At 42.4% G+C, this 23140-nt stretch overlaps 1 protein-coding gene across 2 annotated transcripts in view; it reads left to right on the top strand.

Moving 5' to 3' along the window:
- The window catches only part of HOPX (HOP homeobox), a 31322-nt gene extending 8936 nt beyond the window's left edge, over positions 1–22386 (top strand). For both annotated transcript variants that reach the window (XM_047092149.1, XM_047092148.1), the window contains 2 exons: positions 14882–15038; positions 21597–22386. In XM_047092149.1, the coding sequence (XP_046948105.1) occupies positions 14895–15038; positions 21597–21674 (222 nt within the window). In that variant the 5' untranslated portion in view covers positions 14882–14894 and the 3' untranslated portion in view covers positions 21675–22386. The remainder of the gene's footprint in view (positions 1–14881; positions 15039–21596) is intronic.
- Positions 22387–23140: the final 754 nt, after the last annotated feature.

Here is a 23140-nt window from a genome sequence, read left to right as displayed (position 1 = left end):
AGAGCTTGAACTCATGACCCTAAGATCAAGACCTGAGCTGAAATCAAGAGTCCAATGCTTAACCAACTGAGCCACCCAGGTGCCCTTCACTGTATTAGATATTTTAAATACCGGACTGATTTCAGGGTACCTACGTGGCTCAGTTGGTTAAGTGTCAGACTCTTGATTTTAGCTCAGGTCATGATCTCCTGGTTTGTGAAATTCTGCTTGGGATTCTCTCTCACTGTCCCTCCCCCACTTGTACACATGCATGCTCTCTCTCTCTCTCTCTCTCTCTCAAAATAAATAAACAAAATACCAGAATGATTTTTGTCATCAGTGTTTAAATTTTTGAGCACCCCTCCTCTTCTATGTAACAAACATACATCTCCCTACCCTGAAGCCTATTCATCTAATTAATTTAATTAATGTTCTAAATCAAACAGAATTAGGAAGCCAAATAAGTTACCACAAATGAATAAAATAACTTAACACATAAAAAGCATATTTATTATCTTCCATTTTGACTTACTTGTGCCATTTTTCCTGTCCACAAACTGTTTAGAAACTTAATCTTTTTGTTATTTGCTTCTAACCTTAGTAGTGTAACTTTCTCTTTATGTTTAATAGTTTTCTTTAGAAAACATTGAGATTCCCTCTGCCCACTGCCTTAGCAGAAATCTATTTGTCTGATTTCTGGTGCATTAGGGCATCAGACATTTTCAAAGAGATTTGATAATTCAATTTACTTCACAAGTCTCTCCCCTCCTGGATTATCTGGTTTGAAAAGCTCTGAGCACATGGCTGTGCCTGGTGGAAATCTCTAGTGCAAGCCGTATTTGTTCCTTTGTTTATATTTGATCATAGGGCCAAACTTTGTTTGAGATGTAATGAACATTCACACTTACTAAGCATTAGCACAACCATAGTAACAATACCCAAAGCAGGCAGAGGCCCCAGCATATTCACCCCATCAGACAAATTTGTATCCTACCCATTCAAACTGGAATAAAAAGGAAATGTCAGGAAATTTGAAACTGTAGTGTATCCTCTTATTTTTAACCACAAAGCTGCAACAATAGGTTTTCTTAAGAGCAAAACGCAGCCTTCTGTTCATTACCATGGTTAGGTATGTATGTTTCTGTCTTCTAAGATTCTAACAGAACTGCATCTTGCTTATCTGTGACAGCAGTACAGATACCTAAATTCAACAGGAATGTTTTTACTATCCCTCACTTAAGTGAGAAGTTTAACATTTTACATATAAGGGGACCAGTATCCAGGTTTGCCTGGGACACTTGAGGTATGCTGTTGCCTTGATGTAATTACTCACAGCACTCCTTTTACACATATGTGTTCTAGGTTAGATGGCAAATTATGTGGTCACGTTAATTTAACAGATAGGCTGAATATTAAAAAAGCACCTTGGTTCAAAATGTTTCATGGGCTCCTCAGTTGTCCTTTGAAGTAGAATCCAGGCACAAACTGTTCAGCAAACCAGGGGCATAGCCTGTAATGGGCCACAGCATTCCTCTTTCTTGGGTCAGTGACATTAGTAAACTGTTGATGAGGAATAACATGATAATTTAAACCCAGGCTGTGCTGATCATCAGAATTTCAGAGGAGAAATGATCTCAGAGGTCACCTGGCCCAACATCTTCACTTTCCTGGGTGAATAAATCATTACACTTTTGGAAATATAAATGTCATTTTACAGTCTTCTAAGTTGTTTCTTGAGCAGAATCTCACTGAATCACAATTACAGTAAATAGAAAAGGAAGAAAGTTTTTCACCACATTTTGCAGAAAAGAGAAGTAAGTTTTAAAAAAATGAAACTCAGCCAAGGTGATGTGACTATTAAGTAGAGGAGCTAAAAGTTGAAATGCAGGTCTGACTCTTTGCCCAGTGCTCTTTCCAATATCCTATACCAGTTTAATATTTTCATTCATTAATGAAGATTTAAAATATATCCTCTACATATAATCCATTAAAGATATACAACACTCCCTCTCTAACTAAGGCTATACACTCAAAAGAATCTTATTTCGGCTTCTCTCTTTCTCCTCCCACCTGCAAAGAGCTCTGGCCAGCAACTCAACTGTTCTTGTCTGACAGCACCTTTTGGTGGCTGGCCCAGGAAATGCAAGGCACAAAACTTTTCCTATCCCCTTCTTTATTTTGCCTTGGGTAAAAGGATGAGGAGAGGACCATGCAAAGTAATCTCTGGCTTTTCCTTTATTGATCATTAATTATGTCTCAGGTAACCTACATGTCACATCAGTGCTTCTCAACATTCCCCTTTGTCCTCTTTCCCCTTCTTTATTTCATCTTTGACATGAATATAGCTCTAATGACTGTGCCTTTATAAGAGATGGGAAAGTCATAGTTCCTGAAGTGAAAATAAAGTTCAACCAGCAGGCACTCAATATGTATTCACTGCACATCCAACAATGTGTCTGGGACTATTCTGGATACTTGAGATACATCAGGGTTGTGCTATAAACCTCTAACTTCCTCAAAGTTTCCTGAAAACCCCTTTGGTATCTGCACAGAACCTCATTTCTGTAAGCCAAATCTTAATTAAAACTGCTTTTTCTTAAGTATTTGCTTTCAAAGTGAAATGATATCTTATGAAACTTCTTGAAGATATTTCAACAGGATTATTTTCTACTTTTCTTCTGTAACAAATATGTAGCATTTTAGTTACACTCCCTCTTGTGGGTTAGCCTGGAGTTCTACCTACAATTTATCATGTTCTGTCTAGAGAAAATTTCTTCTGAGTTTGTAACAATCATGGTAGAGATTGACTTTTGGAAAAGCAATCTGTTTACAATATGGAGATCTTCTATAAGGAGATTACAGAAATAGGGTTGCCTTCTTTCATTTGCCCATTTCTTTCTTTCTTTCTTTTTAAAGCTTATTTATTTATTGGGGTCGGGGGAGAGAGAGAGAGGACTCCAAGCAAGCTCCATGCTGTCAGCATAGAGCCCGTCACAGGGTTTGATCCCATGAACCATGAGATCATGACCTGATCCAAAATCAAGAGTCAGATGCTCAACTGACTGAGCCACCCAGGCCCTCTGCCCATTTATTTAGAAGGAGGTAGACCAATATTCTGCTTATTTCATATCACAAAAAAGTCTGAGGTTTTATTATTATCTTGAACTATTTCCCCATGTTTCTACATACAAAGCTTTGACTTAGAGTATGAGTTGGGCTACCAATGAAAAGAAGTCAATGTGTACACAAAGAATTGTATGCGCAGGGTTAATGATTAATTCACTGCTGGAAGTCATTCACAGACACTCCCCACACCCGCCCCCACTACTGCCTCCAATATCTCTTTATAATATCTTGCTATTTTCTTTTTTTTTTTTTTTTTTTTTTTTTTTAATTTTTTTTTTTTTTCAACGTTTATTTATTTTTGCGACAGAGAGAGACAGAGCATGAACGGGGGAGGGGCAGAGAGAGAGGGAGACACAGAATCGGAAACAGGTTCCAGGCTCTGAGCCGTCAGCCCAGAGCCCGACGCGGGGCTCGAACTCACGGACCGCGAGATCGTGACCTGGCTGAAGTCGGACGCTTAACCGACTGCGCCACCCAGGCGCCCCTATCTTGCTATTTTCTATAAGTAGCTGTAGAAAGTCTAGACAACTGAGGAACTTGTTTCAACAACAGCTTCAGGAGATTCCTTAATCAATTCAATGTGACACTGTAAATCTAGCAATTAGGTAGCAGCAATAGTCACTAAGATCCAGCTGGCCTGGTTGAAGCCAACCTTTTATTCCATCCTATCAGATGCCGAAAACTATTCATTTGTACACTATATTATTCACATAATGTCATCTTTCAATTTATGTCTGTACCAATTAAAGAAGAGCATGTGTGGAAAAGAAAACCAGCCTGGCTGATGGTGCTGCTGGTATTAACTGAAATCACTAATCCATTTAACTGGGTCAGAGCCATGTTGGTCACCAAGGTTTCGAAACATGTCACAGGGAGGGAGACATTGCTGCCAGGCTGGCTCCACCCCACAGGAAAGCCAGGGTAGACACAGGGCACTGCCTTACTTTTGTCCCAGGAGGTACCACCTGGCTTTACTGCTCCTCTTTCCACAACCACCATCAAGGTTCTTTGGTCTACATGGCTACTTAATGCAGAGAGGAAATACAGTGTAGTGGCTAAGAACACAGATGCAGAAGCTAGACATTCTGGGTTTGAATCCCTGCTCTACTACTCACTACATTTGTATTTGGGGAAAGTTATATACATCTCCTTGGGAAAGGTATAGAAGTTTCCATTTACATCAGTTTCTACATGTATAAAATGGAGACAGTAAGAGTGCCTATCCCATAATGCTGCTTCCTCTGATGATTATATGAGTTAATGCATCTAAGATGTAGGACTATGCCAGGCACATAGTAATTGATCAATAAATATGTTGTTATTGTTGTAGCAGGGATGAGATTTCTGTATGCAATTCAAAAGATAGGAATCTACTCCATGCTGTTTCAGGCAGTAAGGACCAAAAGATTAGAAGGCTGGAAAGTTATTTTTTTCCAATGTAATGTTTTGGTTTTGAACATGGTCAGTCCTGGTTGTTGAAAATACAAAACAGTGTTTTTCCAACTTATGTCCTAAATCAAGTCATGCCAGATGCCAATTGGTTAAGTTCAGGTCAGCAAATAATGAGCCCTATTAAGTGCCAGATACTCCTAATGAATGCTGGAGAGATATAAATGTTTAAGAGATGACATACCCCCCCCCCCACAGAAGAGCATATAATTTAGTGGGGAAGACAGGCCCAGGAACAAATTATTTTTTTTAAGTTTATTTATTTATTTCGAGAGAGACAGAGCATGTGCACATGGGGAAAGGGCAGAAGAGAGAGAGAAAATCCCAAGCAGGCTCCATGATGTCAGCACACAGCACGACGCAGGACTCAAACTCATGAACTGTGAGATCATGAGGTGAGCGGAAATCAAGAGTCAGACACTTAACTGACTGAGCCACCCAGGTGCCCTCAAATTATTTTAAAATGATTTCAATTTAGTCATTATTCTCTTACGCCAACACAGCCTAGAAAAATCTACCCACCAACTCATAGAGTATTTGTTCCTACTTATATTTAACTCCTCGCTACTCATCTTCTGATCTATTAATGCTTCCTCATTAATAGATGAAAGGATAAATTGAGAAGTGGTGGTGAGATGAGCAAAAAAAAAAACACAAAAAAACCAACAACTAAATTCAAATCAACGCACAATGTAGAAGTGCTAATGAGAAAACATGCTTAAGATATGACATCCTCCACCCTTCTATCCCCACCTCGTTAGTTTTGAAAACTTCCATCCAGAGATACATCTTATGATGGAGCAATATAGACAGGTTTTGCTGTGTGTGTGTGTGTGTGTGTGTGTGTTTAAGATTCTGATTTCAACCCTTGTGCTTTACCATTCCAGAAAAATTTTTAAAAGAAATTGGCTCAGGGGCGCCTGGGTGGCGCAGTCGGTTAAGCGTCCGACTTCAGCCAGGTCACGATCTCACGGTCCGTGAGTTCGAGCCCCGCGTCAGGCTCTGGGCTGATGGCTCAGAGCCTGGAGCCTGTTTCCGATTCTGTGTCTCCCTCTCTCTGCCCCTCCCCCGTTCATGCTCTGTCTCTCTCTGTCCCAAAAATAAATAAACGTTGAAAAAAAAATTAAAAAAAAAAAAAAAAAGAAATTGGCTCAATAGGTTAAGTGTTCAACTTTGGCTCAGTTGTGAGTTCTCACAGTTTGTGAGTTCAAGCCCAGCATTGGGCTGTCAGTGCAGAGCCTGCTTGTGATTTCCTCTCTCTCACTCTCTCTGCCTCTCCCCCACTCACTTATGAATGTGCTCTCTCTCTCAAAATAAACTTTAAAAAAATAAAAAGAAATTGCAACTCAGAAAGAGTGAAACTTATAAACTGTTCGTACCAACTTGCCACCCAAGAGACACTCCACTGAACGCCTAGCTCACAGTTATTTAAAGAACAATATCTTCCATAAGCAAGCACTTTATAGTTTAGGAATACTTCCCTACAATAATATCATATGAACTTTACAACAAAGCTGTGAGCTAGGTGAAGGTGTGTGTTACTATATCCCTTCTTTACATGAAAGAAATGGAGGCTCGGCAAAGTGATGTTTTGAATGATCAGTGATGTGGAAATGTTGGGGTTCAGAACCGATGGCCAAGAAAGAATTCTTGAGATGTCTTGTGTGCAAAAACACAGTTTTATTAAAGCACAGGGACAGGACCTGTAAAGAGCTGTACTGGGGTTGTGACAAATGATTAATTATATACTTTCAAGTTGGGAGGGGGTTAGGGATAGCATTAGGTCTCTAAGAAATTTTGGAAGCAAGTTTTCCAGGACCTTGAGGGAGTTAGCTCTTGTTAAGAAAAGGTCATTTATTACTGTTTAATAAAACCTTAGTCATGAGGGGCACCTGGGTGGCTCCGTTGGTTGGGTGTCCGACTTCGGCTCAGGTCATGATCTCACAGTGTGGGTTCGAGCCCTGTGTCGGGCTCTGTGCTGATAGCTCAGAGCCTAGACCCTGCTTTGGAGTCTGTGTCTCCCTCTCTCTCTGCTCCTCCCCCACTCATGCTCTGTCTCTCTCTCTCAAAAGTAAATAAAAATAAAAACCTTAGTCATGAGACCCTTCAGATATATATCAGGGGGCCATATGCTTGGAGGATGATTGCTAACATATATTTGGGGGGTAGAGATAAAGGAAGTTTCCAAAGGAATTTTTATATATTAAAGGAGACTTATAGGATCTTGGAGGTCGGGATAATGTTAAGCTAATATTGCCTTTGGCCCTGAGCAAAGTATTAACATCCAGGCAGCTGAGTTCCTAGAGGAAGGTCACTATGCCAGTTTCAAAGACTTGTCAGTGGGCTGTAAGTAGCAAGGAAATTTAATTTTTTCTTTGGCCTTTGTTTCCCACATCAGTCAGTATTTGGGATTTCTAACTGCTTGTCCTCAGGACTATATTAACTCAAATTTCATTCTGCTCTTAATTCTGCTGGGTTTCCTGGAAGAGAGGGGCTTCTAAGGCAAGAAGAAAGAGAATTAAGAGGAATGCCTGGAAAGTTGTAAGCTGAATTAGCAACTACACAAAGCACACATAAAAGGACACATCAGGGGCGCCTGGGTGGCTCAGTCGGTTGAGCATCCGACTTCAGCTCAGGTCATGGTCTCACAGTTTGTGGTTCGAGCCCCGCATCAAGCTCTGTGCTGACAGCTCGGAGCCTGGAGCCTGCTTTGGGTTCTGTGTCTCCCTCTCTCTCTGTCCCTCCCCTGCTCGTGCTCTGTCTCTTTCTGTCTCTCAAAAACAAATAAAAATGTTAAAAAAATTTTTAAAAAGCACACATCAGATATACAGAACTTAAAAGAAGGCAGCCCTTCATATTTTTAAGCCTTGGGTTTCCAGCTCCCAAGAGAGATGTAATCTCAGAGCAGGGCTGAAACATCGAAAATCAAACTGATGACCCCTTTGCCTGACAAACCTTGGTGGGGATAAGAGGTACTTGGGATGGTGTGGCCCCTGGCCACTAGCTGGAATGGCAGAAACTCAAGTACAAGTTGGCATCTCAGTCTTCCTGCCTCATTGAGTCAAGTGCAGCATGTTCTGGGAGAACAGCGTGCTTGTCATTGTGAGCTGGCAGGTGGTTCTGCATGTGCCTGAAGCTGTTACCCTGAGTCAAAATTTAAGAGCTCCGATCTTATGGACAAACTTGAACAAATCTCCCCAATTTATCTGCATCTCAAACAATGGAGTCAGAACAAAAGTTGAGGGGGGGTGAGTTACCTTGGTGTTAAGTAGACACTAAGGCTTTCCCAGGAGGCACGTGGAGGTCTGCATGAAGGCTGCAGTAGCAGCAAAGGGGATGACGCTGGAGAGACCACAACAGGTCAGCAGTGCCTGTCCCACGCTGGGAAAGACTGGCTGCTGCCAGCTCCAGTTCTTCAGTAAATAACAGACAATGACTCACATTAGAGCTCAATGATGCAAATAGTTGATTCAGTGATATCTTAGAATCTGTGACATCAGTAGAGCATAAGGAGAATATATTTTAAAGGCATAAATCAATCTTGTTACTCACAACCCCACAAACTGCCTTTACTGCTAGAGCCAGAATTAAAAGTAGAATTCTGAGTCTTCCTCCAATGCTGCAGACAAGTTAGTTAACCTTTCTCAGCAGCAAAAGAGGACTAATTCCATTCTGATTACTAGGAGAGGATTGTGAGAGAAACCAAAAGAACAAATTGCTTTTGAACTGGAGCTCAGCATTCCATGCTCATGGTATGGCAGTCCAAACACTTGAGCACATTATTTGGTTTTACAGGTTTATACCTATTTTAAATCCACCCCCTAGTAGTCTTTTTTAACACTTCCTGTCTATCCCTTCATCCTTTCTTCTTCTTCTCAGTCATTTAAAATCCATATCTGTTGTTTCCATTCAGACACTTTGATATTCACTTTGGGTGGCGGTGGGGGAGTGGATAATTGATATGGTTAACATGTTTTATTTTGTTTTGTTTTGGTTTGGTTTGTTTTAAAGTTCAGAATCAAGTCCTGACTTCCAGGAGCTCTGTAGAAGGGAAAATAGGAACATTTCTAGCATAAGACAGACAAAAGATCTACCATAATTGGTTTTCCATACATCTTTTGTATTGTTTTTTGTGACCCATGGAAGTAAACTAGTCTGGAGACAGAGTGTAAACTCTCAAAAAATACTTCAAATCTCCTGCTGGGCTGGAACAGGAAATGCTTTTAAACAGTAAACAGTAAACATATGGAACCTTTTAGCCCCAAGAACTTATGCAAGATGAAAACATAAATAGCTGTGAGAGGTTTAGATATTACTCATGGATAAAAAGAATATATAACAATTTTGGCAAAAAATAAGTTTGACAGCACACGTATTGATGAGGATGTAGACCAAAGGAAATGCTAGACACTGTTTGTAGGAGCACAATCTTGTTCAACAACTTTGGAAAAGAAGTTGATATCCTGTTGAAAAGTTAAAAGCCACGTATCTTATGACCTGTTTCACTCATGTATACCCCAGAGAAACCTCTTGGATGTGCTTCAGAAGGCATATGAAAAAATGTTCCAAGAGGCAATGTTCATAATATTAAAAAACTGAAAACAATCCAAATATCCACCAGCAGGAAAGGGCCTAAATATGGTATATTCACAAGATGGAAACACTACTGAATATGAATGAACTTCTCTACATGCAGAAATATGGATGCATCTTGAAAACATGTTGATGAAAAAAGCAATTCACAGAAAAATTATGTATAGTATAGGGGTGCCTAGGTGGCTCAGTGGGTTGAGTGTCTGACTCTTGATTTCGGCTCAGGTCACTATCCAGGATCATGGTATCGAGCCCCACATCAGGCTCCATACTGAGCATGGAGCCTGCTTAAGACTCTCTCTCTCTCTCTCTCTCTCTCTCTCTCCCTCCTTCCCTTCTTCTCTCTCTCTCTTTGCCTCTCTCCCCCACTTGCTCTCTCTCTCTAAAAAAATTAAAAAAAATAATATATATAGTTATATAAAATATGCTATATTTTATATTATATACATACTATAAAATATACCATATTTTATATTATATATACTATATACTATATTACATACAGTATATAGTATATATATACACTATATACTATATTACATATAGTATATATACACTATATAAAAATATATGGTATATATAAAATATAGTATATATAAAAAATATATATAGTATAGTTTATACTACTTTTATACAACTCAAAAATATACAAAGCTAAAACAAATATGTTCTTTTAGGGATCCATACATAAGTGATAGAATCTAGTTTAAAAGTCAAAGGAATGATTAATACAAAAATCAGAATTTTGATTTCCTCCAGGGGCAAATAAGCCAGAGGGTGGGACTGGGAAGGCAATGCAAGTAGCTTCCATAGTCTTGGTAATGATTTAATTCTTAAATTGAGCAGGGTTCATTAGGGTTAATTTATGCTTCATAACTCAAATGTATATTACAAATATCCTTTTGATACCTAAATGATCTTTGAGTGGAAAATAAAAGTGTACACTTCCCTAATCTTCTGGGTAGACTTGATGGAAAGCTTCCATCTTTTCCCTGAAAATGTAATTTGGTACCAATACAGATAAAACTCTGGGCAAGATGGATCATTAGTCTGATCAGGGATGTCTTTTTAAGAAAAAAAAAGTTTCTAATTTCAACATACTAAATGCTTATTATAGAAAATGGGGAAAACCAGAGAAACATAAAGAAAAAAAGGTATAGCATCTGTAGACCCACAATCTAGGTATAATCACTTTTAACGTTTTGTTATATTTTCCTCTAGTTTTTTTAAATATGTAAAACTAGAATTGATATAGCACTTAAAAATATATATTTTCCTATTTCTATTTGGAATCCTGTTTCCCTGAACACAGTAGTGATGCTTTGTGTATACAAATATACATTTGGTGTATTTGTAGTCTAATGTTCGGTTTTAAGTTCTAGTACACAATTCATCCATATAAATAATAACTTAATTTTAGCATTTTTCTGATTGGAAACTTTAAGAAATTAGAGAAGGATAATCATTTGTCAAGTTTTCCCAGTCCTTTCCACTATAATTTTTAACTTCTAAATCAATTACAGATATTTATATGAAAAGACGGAAGGAATCTTTCTTTCGATGATCTGTTGTCTTAGACTCTGATTTCAATGTAAAAATACGTTTTTCTGAAAGATTTTTAAAAGGGTTTTATATTATTTCTAAAGTTTTGAAAGCAGGGAAAAATTTCTCATGATAATTCATAATTTGAAAGGCATTTTCCTCTTTCCTGACCATACATACAAAAGATTAATAGCATGGTGTCTAAATTTTTTTCCCAAGGTATATATTTTTTATTTTTAAAACTTTATTCCTTTAAAACTACCTCAACCTACACTCAAGTGTTGAGATGACTGACAGAATCAGAGGTAGAAGATATTTTAATGCATTTTTACAGCTATAAAGTATAAGAAGTTCTAAACACTTATCATTGATTTTAATGATGAAATTGTGAAATCTTATAGGAGCTGAAATACTCTTTATATCTCTCCCACCCTGGATTCCCAAAATTGTTCTGATTCAGAAGGACTGTGGTGACACTGGACATTAAAAAAATTTTTTTTTTTAATATTTATTATTTCTGAGACAGAGAGAGACAGAACATGAGTGGGGGAGGGGCAGGGAGAGAGGGAGACAGAATCTGAAACAGGCTCCAGGTTCCGAGCTGTCAGCACAGAGCCCAACGTGGGGCTCGAACTCACAAACCATTAGCTCATAACCTGAGCAGAAGTCAGTTGCTCAACCAACTGTGCCACCCAGGCGCCCCATGACCCTGGACATTTTTACAGGTGACTCTGAGTCCCCACCAGACATGAGCACTACTGCTCCATGCTTAAGGACATTAATCAAACAAAAAACAAAAACAAATACTCAAACTAAAATTCTCTTTTGAAAGCAGCCCTCATGTTAGCCTGGGAGGCAGATCAATATTCCACTCCTATCTGTCAACTTCTGGGAGACACTGACAGCTTGGATGATGTCCCTTGCACCCTGTCCAGAGTAGTTTTGTAACTGATGAATATGGGAGACTCTAACCCCATCCAAAGACCCTCCACTTCTCTTGTGGATAGAAGAGCACATTATTTTTCTCACTTACGAAAATACTAAATGCTTCAAGAGCCCATTGCTTCCTGAAAGTCCACAGTGAATATAAAGGGGATTTGGGCTAAAGAAAATTGGGAGATGGCCCTAAAAAATGATTCAACGGCTTTTTTTCTCTTTTGGCCAGCTCACCATGGGACTGTTTCTGAGGAGTATCTACCACTGATAACCATTTGGTTTGATATTAATGGCTTTACAAAGAGACCAGATGGCTGGGAGAGGGAGAAAATGGTAAATATGAGCCCACAGCAATGTCAGAAGGTTACCAGTTTGTAGCACTCTCTGTGAGCTAGTTCATATAATAAATACCTTTAAAATAAATAACTACAGGCTTAGGGGACAAGGGTAAAACTGTCTAACCAGGTGTTGGAATTCATTTAGGAAAGAGCCAGCAGTTTTCATTTAACCTCTTGAAAAGATTTATGCATGGCCTTTCCAACCACAAAAGAAAACACAACCACAGGACAAATTACTCTTGAATGTTTCAGAAGATAGAACTATAACCACAGCAACAATAGAACTTCTGCAGAGATTAAAGTCTAAGAAGCTTTAAAATATTTTTAGTTCTTTTCATCTGCAAGTGTTTAGACTACCTTCAGAGAAGCTTTTCAACAGTTTCCTCACTGGAAAGAGTTGAGAAGTTTTATAAAGCCAAGGTTACTGGGGTGATTTGGTTTTTAAATTTCCTTTAAAAGAGAGGGAGAGAAGAAACCAAGTACCGGCTGCAAACACTTGTCCACCAAAGAGGACTGAGATAACAGAAACTGAGTTTTGTGGAGAAACAGTAGATAGATCTGACTTTAGAGGTCAGATCTTTCGTCCTCATTTCTAGAAATCAAGCTTGTTTGTTTGGTGTACCTTGGAGAAATACGTACTTTCAAATGGACTGCCCACGAGTCTCCTTAGCAGCCGAGCAAGTCCAGTGGCCCTCAGCCAAGTAACCCAAGGAGTACTTCAAAGTCAACCGGAAGCTACCCATGAAACCTCATACAAAGTCCTGTAATAGGAAGTCACAAAAATATAAGAGAAAATGCACCTGCTTAAATGTAAGGACAGTAGCAGCCCTTGAGTTATTTAATAGCAAATATGTAACAGAGAGAAAGAAGTACATGCAGAACAGTCCTTGAACCTGAGTCCAGTTTAGAAATCCATACCTTTGGTTAATACTTCTGAAGGACTGAGGATCCTACAAAGAAGCAAAAATTTCACGGAGAAGAGGCAGTATCATTGTGTCAATGGAATTAGCTGGAAACTTTCTGGGGTAAGAAATCAGAGACTGTCATTTCCCCTCTCCTGTGTTCTTTTAGGCAAAATGAACAGTGGTGAGTGGTTCCAGTGGGCAGCTTTGGCTGGAATTGGTATTCTAGAAGACACTCAATGCTCATTCAAAAGCCCCTGCCTTTAAACTGTTGCCCTCCTGATTTTTTCTGCCAAACTAAAGATATAATGGGCTGCTGAGAAGGGTCTCGCAAGGCACAGGACTGACACTGAAGCTAAGGCTTTTCAAACTCCAGGGTGCTGGTCACTCACTGGGCAACGCTGGGATAGTGAGTCTTCCTGTGCCTCAGTCTCCCTGTGCCAACATCCTGGGCTGTTCCAGGAGAGGACCAGAGAAGTTAATCTCCAAGGTTCTCTCCAGTACTGAACTTCTGGGTCAAAGAAAAGGGGAGATAGGTGCCAACAGGAGAGGAGGCATTTCTGACCTGGCTTAAGCCTGTGAGCACTGTGACAGGAGCCATTGGTACAGATTTTTCAATGGGAGGGCACATAACACCCTAAAAACAGGAAGATTTCACTGTAATAGGACAAGTGCCTTGAGCCCAAGACTCTCTTACAGTAGAATGGCTTCTTGTCCTACCTGAAAGCCTCTTCAAGTGGCCCAGAGGAGAGGTAAAGACATTTATTAGGGAGCACAAGCTGCAGGTCACAGCAGAGAAGGTTGTAACAGCATCAGGTACACTATGCAGGTAGATCAGTGAAGTGTGGCTCCTCTCCAGGCACCAACCACATCAAAACCTACTCAGGATTATGCTGGATGATTTTGCAATTGTTTGTTTAAACAACAAACCAACGTGATTCCCACACTTGTGCATGTCTTTTACTGTCAGCAAAGTCAAGTCCTGACCTGTCTGCACCAAACCCTCAGCCAAGGTCTTCAAGACTGTAACTTCCTACACCTCCCTACATCTTAAATTGTGAGAAGGGGGAGGAGGGGTGCACATCTACCTTGTTTGTTTGTTTGGTTTTGTTTCGTTTTGCCCCAGCCCAGAGGCTATTTAAGTATGGAAAGGGTGCAGCAGGAAGTCGTGGTACCCAGAATTTGCTAAAGCGATGTTTGGCTCTGAAGTAAGGAAAATACGAGAGACTTTGAAGTTGGTAATGAAGCGGGCTCTCGACCACGTACGCCCTGCTACAATGACCAGACAGCGCTAGGCAGTGAACCGCGCGTTGAGGGGAGGCTGTGGATTCTCGGCTTTAGTTAGAAAAACGGGGGTGGAGGGGTGGGAGGGATGGCGAAGCAGGCTGCAGACTGCAGAGTGACTCACACAGGCCCTCAGGTGAGCATTTCTCCTGATGCTCTCAGCTACCGGCCTTGAGAACTCCAGGAGGGAACGACGTGAAAGGGGGAGATGAAAAGTGCTGCTCCAGGCGCCCCCCCCCCCTTTAAGAAGTAACTGCTGTCCGGGTCATTTCTTTGTAGTAGGGGTGGGGTGTACAGCCCTCCTAGGCTAAACCACGTTAGAGACAGAACGACGCGTTCCGGTGAGGTGTGTCCCCACCCCCGCGATCTGTCAGGGCTGTCCCTTTGAAGGCGATTTTCAAAACCGCCGCCGAGCCTCCTCCGCTCGTTCCTGGGAGCCTCCGGGCCAGGAGGGCGCGTCATCGTCCTCCGCCGCCCCGGCCCCGGGCCCCGCGGAAAGTTGCCGTGAGAACCGCCGGGCAGGCCCGGAGGCCGGAGGACGCGCGGCTCTGCGGTGGGACCCTTCGGCGCGCCCGGCCAGGAGCCCGGGGACCCGCGCGACCGTGCGCCCGCGGAAGGGGACAGCCCCGCGCGCAGAGGTGCCGGGCCGGCCGCGCCCGGGATCTCCGTCCCTCCGCACGACCCGTCCGCCGGCGGCCTCGCTCACCGCCGCCGCTCCTTCCCTCCCCGCAGGCGCGCCGAGACCATGTCGGCGGAGACCGCGAGCGGCCCCACCGAGGACCAGGTGGAGATCCTGGAGTACAACTTCAACAAGGTCAACAAGCACCCGGACCCAACCACGCTGTGCCTCATCGCGGCCGAGGCCGGCCTTTCCGAGGAGGAGACCCAGGTGAGCCCCGCACGCGCCCCGACCCCCTGCCCGCCGCGGCCGTCTCGCGAATGCGGGGTCCCCCTCGCGCTCGACTCCCACCTCGCCGCCCTCCCCCTATCTTCCGTCGCTTCTGCCGGCACCCCGGGAGTTCAAACCCCGCTGCGCTCCACCGCCGCATCCCAGCTTCCCGGCTCCGAGGGCGCCCCGTCTGCCCCCCAGTCCCAGCTCCCCCAGGAACCATTCAGAAACCTCACGATCACCCTTCCTTCTCCGTGCGTTTCCACTCTCCCCACAGCCCGGGAGAAACGCGCTGTTCTCTCTCCAGTTAGGAGCTGCGTCCCTGGTCCACTCTCACCGCCCCCCCCCCCCCCCCCCCCCCGGCACCGCCACTCAACTTCTCCCCTGGGCTGTGGGCGCAACTTTCGGAAGAGGTGCCTGCTTGCGCTCTCTGAGCCCAGCGCCCTCAAATCTATTCTCGGCCAGAGTCTCAAAGCTGGAAGGCACCTTAAACGATCAGCTATAAACTCCGTCCTGGCTTTGGCAACCCAGGAAACTAAGGCCAAGAGGGAGAGAACCGCCAGGATGGCAAGGGTCTTTAAGCTTGCTCTTTCTACCCGGTCACATTGCAGCTTCCCCTTAGCTGCAGAGCTAACATTGCATATATCGAGGGAGATTTCACATTTTAAAAAATTCCAGTCTTTTTTCTGGAGTTTTCCAAGAAGGTAAGCATCTGACATCACGACTGAAGGGAGTGGAAGCAGATGTCCCCTTAAGTGCATTAGATTGATGTATCTATTTTTAAAAGCACCTGTGTTATTGGGAAATTTGTTTAGGGTAGATGGTGAATGCAACAATGCCCATGATTATTAACCTTCAGGTGCAATGTTGACCCCTTCGGCTGCCTGTTTTTTAAAACCCTGTCCAGAGTTTATCTGACTTCTATTTTCCCTTTGGTCATGGAAAGACAATTAGTTATGCATGAAGATACTACTACTTGGAACCACTCTAGCATCTCTCCCACAGGAGCCCAAAGCACTTCCACACTCCTAGTCTCAACTCTAGAGACATTCTCATTCTTCCCATTTTATAGATTAGAGCATCAAGCACTTTGACCTCTCCTCATCTCCAACCATACTTAGGTGAGGCTTTAAAGCTTGTAAAGGGTGCTTCAGTGTATCGTCAAACCAAGACCCTGGACCCCAAGTCTAAAATGACTTTTACTAATTAAGCCAGATGCACTTTGGAGAAATTACCCATAGAAAATCCTGCTGTTCCTAGGTCAGATAGAAAGTCAAGTGTATCTGTTTTTAGCAAAGGGAATAGCTGTCTGACTAACCAGAACTTAAAGGAAGGTGACTTACTGTAACCCAAGTCTAACAGTTCATGTTTCTTGGAACCCCCTGAGGAGGCAGCCTGCTGAAGCTTTATCATTTAAAATCCCACACTATATGTAGAAAAGAAGAGTGATCACAGAGATAAGAACTCATCTATTAAAAAGAAGGCTGCAGATTTATTGTGGGCACAGTACCAACTAGGGGTCTGAGCTCTTCTCAGTCTCTAATTCCACTACAGATCACCCTTACCTGTAAGGCAGAATAATTATGTTGCCCTTTGTGATGACTGATACTTGCCAGGTATTGTTCCAGTCACCCTCCAAGTATTAAATCACTTGTCACAACAGTGCTATATGGTAGGTACTATTAGCTCAGTTGGACAGATAAGAGAACCAAGGCACAGAAAGGTTAAGAAACTGGCCCAAGGCCACAACTAGGAAGTAACTAGAATTTGAACCATGGCAGTCTGAGTCACAATCCAGACTCCTGACTACCTTGTTGTCTTGAGAGAGAGAGAGAGAGAGAGAGAGAGAGAGAGAGAGAGAGAGGAGAACCAACTTGGAGAGGGAGGGGAGGACTGAAAATTCAATTTACATTGTATTTCTTGCCAGGGGGGTGGGGTGGGGTGTGGGAAACCATACATTACACCACAGTCATCCTGGCTATGTTCAATCTTTTCTTGAGATTCACCTTATATGAAAGAACTGAAATGAAATCAGGTGAGGGGCAGGAAGAAAGAAAGGGCACCTGATTCTTTCTGTGATTGAGGTCAATTCAGACTTGTGATGGAAGGTTCACCTGCCCCCTTGGGCAGCTTTTCTCCATTGCCTCTCTTCTGCCCTCCTCAGATGAGCAAATGGCAGATGCAACCCTGAAATGAATGGGTGTGAGGTGAGTCACCTCAGAGCAGGGCCTCTGGTTTCCTTTTCCTGCCATGGGGCCACCACCTTCTTCCTCCCTGAGGCTGCCACAGCTCTGCTTGCCCCACCCCCACCCCCCCAACAGCCTTCCTGTGTAGATGCACAAAGCATCTGAGACCCCAGAGCTCAGAGGAAGATAAAATTTAGCAAGTTCAGGGGAAGAGTCTTCCTCGGGGTGTCTGCCCTCTGTCACTCCTTCCTTGGTTGGGTCTCATTTTCCAACTTCCCATCCTTTCCACCCAAACTCTTTCCCAGCTCACCCCACCCCCGTGTGCACTGGTTGGTAAGAATGGTTTCTTCTTTAATCTTCTCAAACAACACTTATACTTTGAAAAGTGTCTTCTGGAGATATAATGCCGAATGGTGAACTTCCAGGTGTATATAAAATTATTTTTATTTCTGGGAGGTTTTGCAGGGACTCTTTAAATAACTCCATGAAGGCCAGGGTCTACTGGGCTTACATATAAGCTGTGTCTGGTATCAGCACATCCCCTATTTCTATTCGTTATCTGTATTGCCCCTTTCCACAGGGAAAGATCACCAAAGCCAAAATAATATTTATTTCTCATGCCTGATCCCTCACCCCTAACACCACCCACCTCCAGAATTGGAATCATATTCTTCAATTTCATAGAACAAGTACTACTTTAGTAGAAGACAAAGAAGCATGAGATGCTTCTGTGAGATAGTTAACTAAAGCTGATTCACATTGCTAATACTTTGGCAGGGGCAAGAGGGACTAGAAGTTTGAACCATTCTCTGGGGGCTCTGATGACCTCTGTATGACTGTCCCATCCTAGGACAATGTTCTCTGCTATGGGGAGATACCTGTAGGAATGGAGAGTGAGGTGAATGGTGCTCTGATGTTTAACTTTTTAAGTTGCATTTGCTGGGACCCTAGGATCGGTTTTTCTCATGACAGTAAAAAGATATCTCCTACATTTAAATTAGATAAACCTTACAGAATCCTAACCCCTGTGCCTCTCTTATTTTTAAGTCAGTGTGAGAAGGGGCTGGGAAAGCTCTTCTATCAGTCCCGTGGGAGGTCGGGAAGATCTGCCATTTTCTATTATCACTGATTCAAGCTAGTGTAGTTGGCGTTGGTTCTTAGAGAGGTTTCCAGTATTTTTTATCTCCTCTTAATGCCCTGGGACTATTCCCAGAACTCAGTGGTTTTAGTTGTTGGCCATTTTATCAGTGGAATAAAAACCTCTAAAGGTCTCCCCGTGAAAAGAAGAAAATGTTAGTTACTAGAGAAAAGGACAGGAACAATATTATTTTGCCTCAACCCCTCCCAATCACAGTGTCTAATTATCATCTCTTCACTCAGAGTAAATAAATCTCCATCAATGGGGTGAGGTAATGAGGGCATTCATTTATAAGCCAGTGAGGGATGAATGTCTTTCCCAGGGGATGACTGAAACAAGGAAGAGAAGGATAAAGCCAGGTGGAAAATTAGTATTGATGCGAGTGAGATGTGATAAGGTTCAGCTCTTAAGGGGAAAAGAAGTAAGCAAGGTGTTTAGTGGTTTTTGTTGGAGAGCAGCTGGCTTGCTAAATTATAATAAACATACTTGATTTAAAATATAAAATCTTTAGAAAAGCGTTGAGCTTTTCTTGAACCTCGTCCCATCCCCCAACACTAGGGTTCACTTTGTTAGGCATTTGGATGCCAACTCTACAATTGACAAATGTGGTCCTTGCTGAAGTTATTTTTGGTAACTGTACATTAATATTCATTACTAGTAGAAAGGTATGGGTGGCTCTTCTGAATAAGGCCAGCTCAATCATTTTGTCTTAAATGAATCCTGATAGAAAATGAAACTTTCCTCCTCCAAGTTTTAATTAGTCAGTCTTGAAAACGTGGCCATTTATTCAGCCCTAGTAACTGGAAATCCTATTGAATCAGACCTTGTAGCCTCCAAACCCCCACAGAGCTACCTCATTAGTGAAACTAGAGCCATGCTGCTCCCACATCAGATTCCAGAGTTAACTAAACACACGCAGATTACAGAAGAAAATGCACCTACCATTAGCAATAGAACTTTGGTTAAAGCCACCAAAGTTACATGAGTTCTCTTCTCCCTAAAGTTAGTGATCTCCAGGAACAGAAAATGGCACCTGGAGAGCAACCTTCAAAGAGAAGTCTCCCCTACAGGTAGTCTGCTGCCCCTGGTTTTAGATTACTTTTCCCTGCTGCCACCCCACAGTACAAAGTATAAGACAACTGGTCTTGACAGCCTTGTAAGGCATTTTAGTGTGTAAACTCTGTTGTACAGTTAGGGCAAGTTATAAGTATGGCCCCATGCTCTTCAGCCAGCTTAGCTTTAGTGCAGAGCCCTAAATGGTTCTGTGGCCCCACTCCCTTTAGCTCTACAGGCCTTGACACCTAGAAGCACTCCTTCCCCAGTGGTTCTCACCCTTTCTTCTGATCTTGGGCTTATGCTGAACTGCCTTTCAGTTCCCTAGATCTCTGCGGAGATGAGACCTTCCCCAGCATGACCCTAGAGCCCACCCTATTTGTCCTGAGGTTGAATCTGCATCTGGCCATACTAAGTCTGAGCCCTCTGGATATTTCTTACCATACCATCTCCATCAGCACAGCACAGGTCTGGTGTCCATCCTATAGCTGTGTTCTTTCTGCTTCTTTTCTGTGCCTTCATGTGCTTACCTCTAGAATAGGTGAATTTAAAAAACCCCAGAAGGGACAGTAAAGACCCTCTAAGCTTACCTCTCGAGTTGAACTGACTGGCACTGTTTTTAAGGAGCTTCCTCAAGTTCTCATAGCCAGTTGATCACTATAGAGCTTCCTATTGGTAGGACTCAGGACTACAGAGCCCCCAGTGGTCACCTACCCAAGCAACTTGCCTGTTTATACCAGCGTGACATGAAAATATCATCATTCTCAATGTATGCCATGATGTGTGAAAGGCTGGGAAACAGAAGAATAAAGCCTGGCGGTCTGACTTCCCACAGGGCCCTCTGATTCATCCTCTCCCATGAGGATCAGTACATGCTGCTTGTTTCCTCACTAGTTCCTCTTCAACGTTGTTTTTTCAGAAATCCCAGTTTCCTCCTGGACAACCTGATCCATACCCTAGCCTATTCCCAACCCTTATCTCCTCTTATCTCCTTTTCTTCTCTTTGCAGAACCCTCCACCCCTCAGTAGCATAATAAAAGGCAGCCCCACAACATAAAAAAGTGTTTTAGGGGCACCTGGGTGGTTCAGTCGGTTAAACGTCCGACTTTGGCTTAGGTCATGATCTCACGGTTTGTGAGTTTGAGCCCCACATCGGGCTCTGTGCTGATAGCTCAGAGCCTGGAGCTTGCTTCAGATTCTGTGTCTCCCTCTCTGTCTGTCTCTCCCCTACTCACACTCTGTCTCTGTCTCTCAAAAAATAAACATTAAAAAAATTTATTTAAGTGTTTTAGCCCTCACAGGGTATCATGTCTAGAAGCATCCCATCTGGGGCCTTCCCTAAATCCATGGTCTCTTGTGTGAGATGAGAATATCTGGGTCACATAGAGCTAGAAGATTCTGAGTAAGCTGGGAGGGCCCACTCTACTCCCACTGCTCAGCAGCCCTGCAGCAGGAAAGTTTGGGCTAATCTATTCCATGGATCCCCAAGAAGTGCCCTGATGTTGCCCAGTACTCTGCTTTCCATTCATTTTATTTAACCAGTACTTACTAAGCACCTCTAATGACCAGGGTCCTTGATGACATCACCACACATGGCTGAGATATAGTGGCTATAGAGATTTATCTGGGGCATCAAGGAGATGCTTCAATTTCTTTCTTTCATTCAAGAAACACTAATTAATCTCTGTTAAGCCCTTGTGCTAAGGGCCTAAGTATGCAATCAATGATGATAAGATGAATACAGTCTCTGCTTTCATGGATCTTCTAGAAGGAAATGTAGACTGCAAACAAGTGAATAAACATAGTAATTCCAGATATTAAAAATTCTGTGAAGGTAACAAAGTATTAAAATAGAGAATAAGGAAATGAGTGGAGAACCCATTTTAGATCAGGTGGTTAGGGAAGCCTTTGTCGAGCAGGTTCTATTTAAATAGAGACCTGAGGATGAGAGGGAGATCATCAGGTAAAGCATGAAGATAGAACATGCTAAGCATAGGAAATAGCATGTGCAAAGGTCCCAAAGCAGGGAAGACAAGTATCACAATGAGAAAAACCATTCCCATGGACACATTCCTTGCTCCTCCTTTCCAGCTAGACCACAGAGGCTACCTTGTAGAAAGGGAAGGGATGTTTCACTTGTTTAGTATGTGACAAGTAATTTTATACATTTCCCTCCTCCAGAAATGGTTTAAGCAGCGCCTGGCTCAGTGGCGGCGGTCGGAAGGCCTACCCTCAGAGTGCAGATCCGTGACAGACTAAGGAGATGGTGGGCACCAGCAGCTTCCCTCCATGAAGACCATCTGCTGTTTCTCTCCTCAGCTTAACCAAGCTTTTTTGGTTTTTCAGTGTAGTGCTGTGTGTTCCATTGTTAGCTGTCCTGCTATTTAACACAATGTTGTATTTTTTAAATGTACATAACTAGAAAACAAAATAACAATAGGAAGCTATATGTAGCTTCTGTGTAAAGAAGTGTCTTGGCTGGAAAGTGGTGGGGCTTGCATTTCCCTTTGGGTCTTGATGATAGATGGTGTGAAAATCATCTGGTTTGCTTCCGACCATCACCTCCCAGTACCAATTTATTTTTGCCATCCATTTCAGAGTAGGCAAGGCCTCTGTTGAAAAGATAACATGACCAAGGAGGGGGAGCATTTCCTTCCAATTCTACTTTCCTAAGTGGTTTTCCTTATGTTGCATTTAATACATTGAAATTAAGTGAGAATACAGAGGGAGATTTGAGTCATTTGGATTTCATAAAGCACTTCCTTGGATTATAGCTGCATTAACTTGGAAAGAACCCAGTTAGGCTGGAAGACAGAAACTCCACCTGGCAGAAGATCAAGTAAGAAAAAAATCCACAAAAGTCTTGAATTTACCTTACTTAAATGCATTTGTTAAATGTATTTTACTAAACAAAATGAACTGCTTTTTGTCTCTGAAATGATATTCTAAATAAAAGCCTTTTTGTTGAAAATGCATTGAGTCCTCTCCAGATTTTTAACCAAATAAGCATATCAAAGAGAAACAGAATAGCTCCAACACAGGAGCAGACTGACAAAAGAGCTGTCATTTTCTAAGTCCTTGCTACTCAAAGTGTGGTCCAGGCCTGGCATCATCAGCATTAGCTGCAAGCTTCTGAGAAATGCAGAATCTTAGACTTCAATCCAGACCTACTGAATCTGGACCCGCATTTTTAACAAGGTCCCCAAGTGGTGTATATGCACACGTGAGGGTGAGCAGCACATTCTCTCACAGACCCTACAGGCAATTTGTGTCCATTTTCTATTACAGCACATTAAATGCCTAAATAGTCTATCAGTTAAGAGTGTATTTGATTACATGGACCAGTAACTCAATTACGATGTATTAACCAAATAGGCTTTTTTATTTAATTGATTACATGATTGTTTTTATATGGGACAGCAGCAGGTAAGTGACTCCCTGATGTTGTCAAGGACCTATGGTCATTCTTTCTTCCTACTTTGTCATCTTTAACATGTAGCTTTTGTGTTCATGGATACCAGGTGGATGGTTGGCCGTTGAGTCTGCATTTCAAACAAAAAAAAAGAGGGGGAGGGGCAAATGCCAGCTAAGTCTCTGCCCTTTACAAAAGGTTTCTTGGAGGCCCCCACTTAGCAACTTTCACCTACATCTCATTGGCCAGAATTGAGTCACATGGCCATGCCTAAATGCAAGGGAGGCTAGGAAAGTGAACATTTTTAACTGAG

Source organism: Lynx rufus, unplaced genomic scaffold, assembly GCF_022079265.1.
Source record: "Lynx rufus isolate CCGP_SWC_20201006 ecotype Redwood Valley unplaced genomic scaffold, mLynRuf1.p SCAF_3, whole genome shotgun sequence".
Taxonomy (NCBI): Eukaryota; Metazoa; Chordata; class Mammalia; order Carnivora; family Felidae; genus Lynx; species Lynx rufus.
Note: the sequence above shows the minus strand (reverse complement) of the source record. Positions and strands in the feature narration are given on the sequence as shown.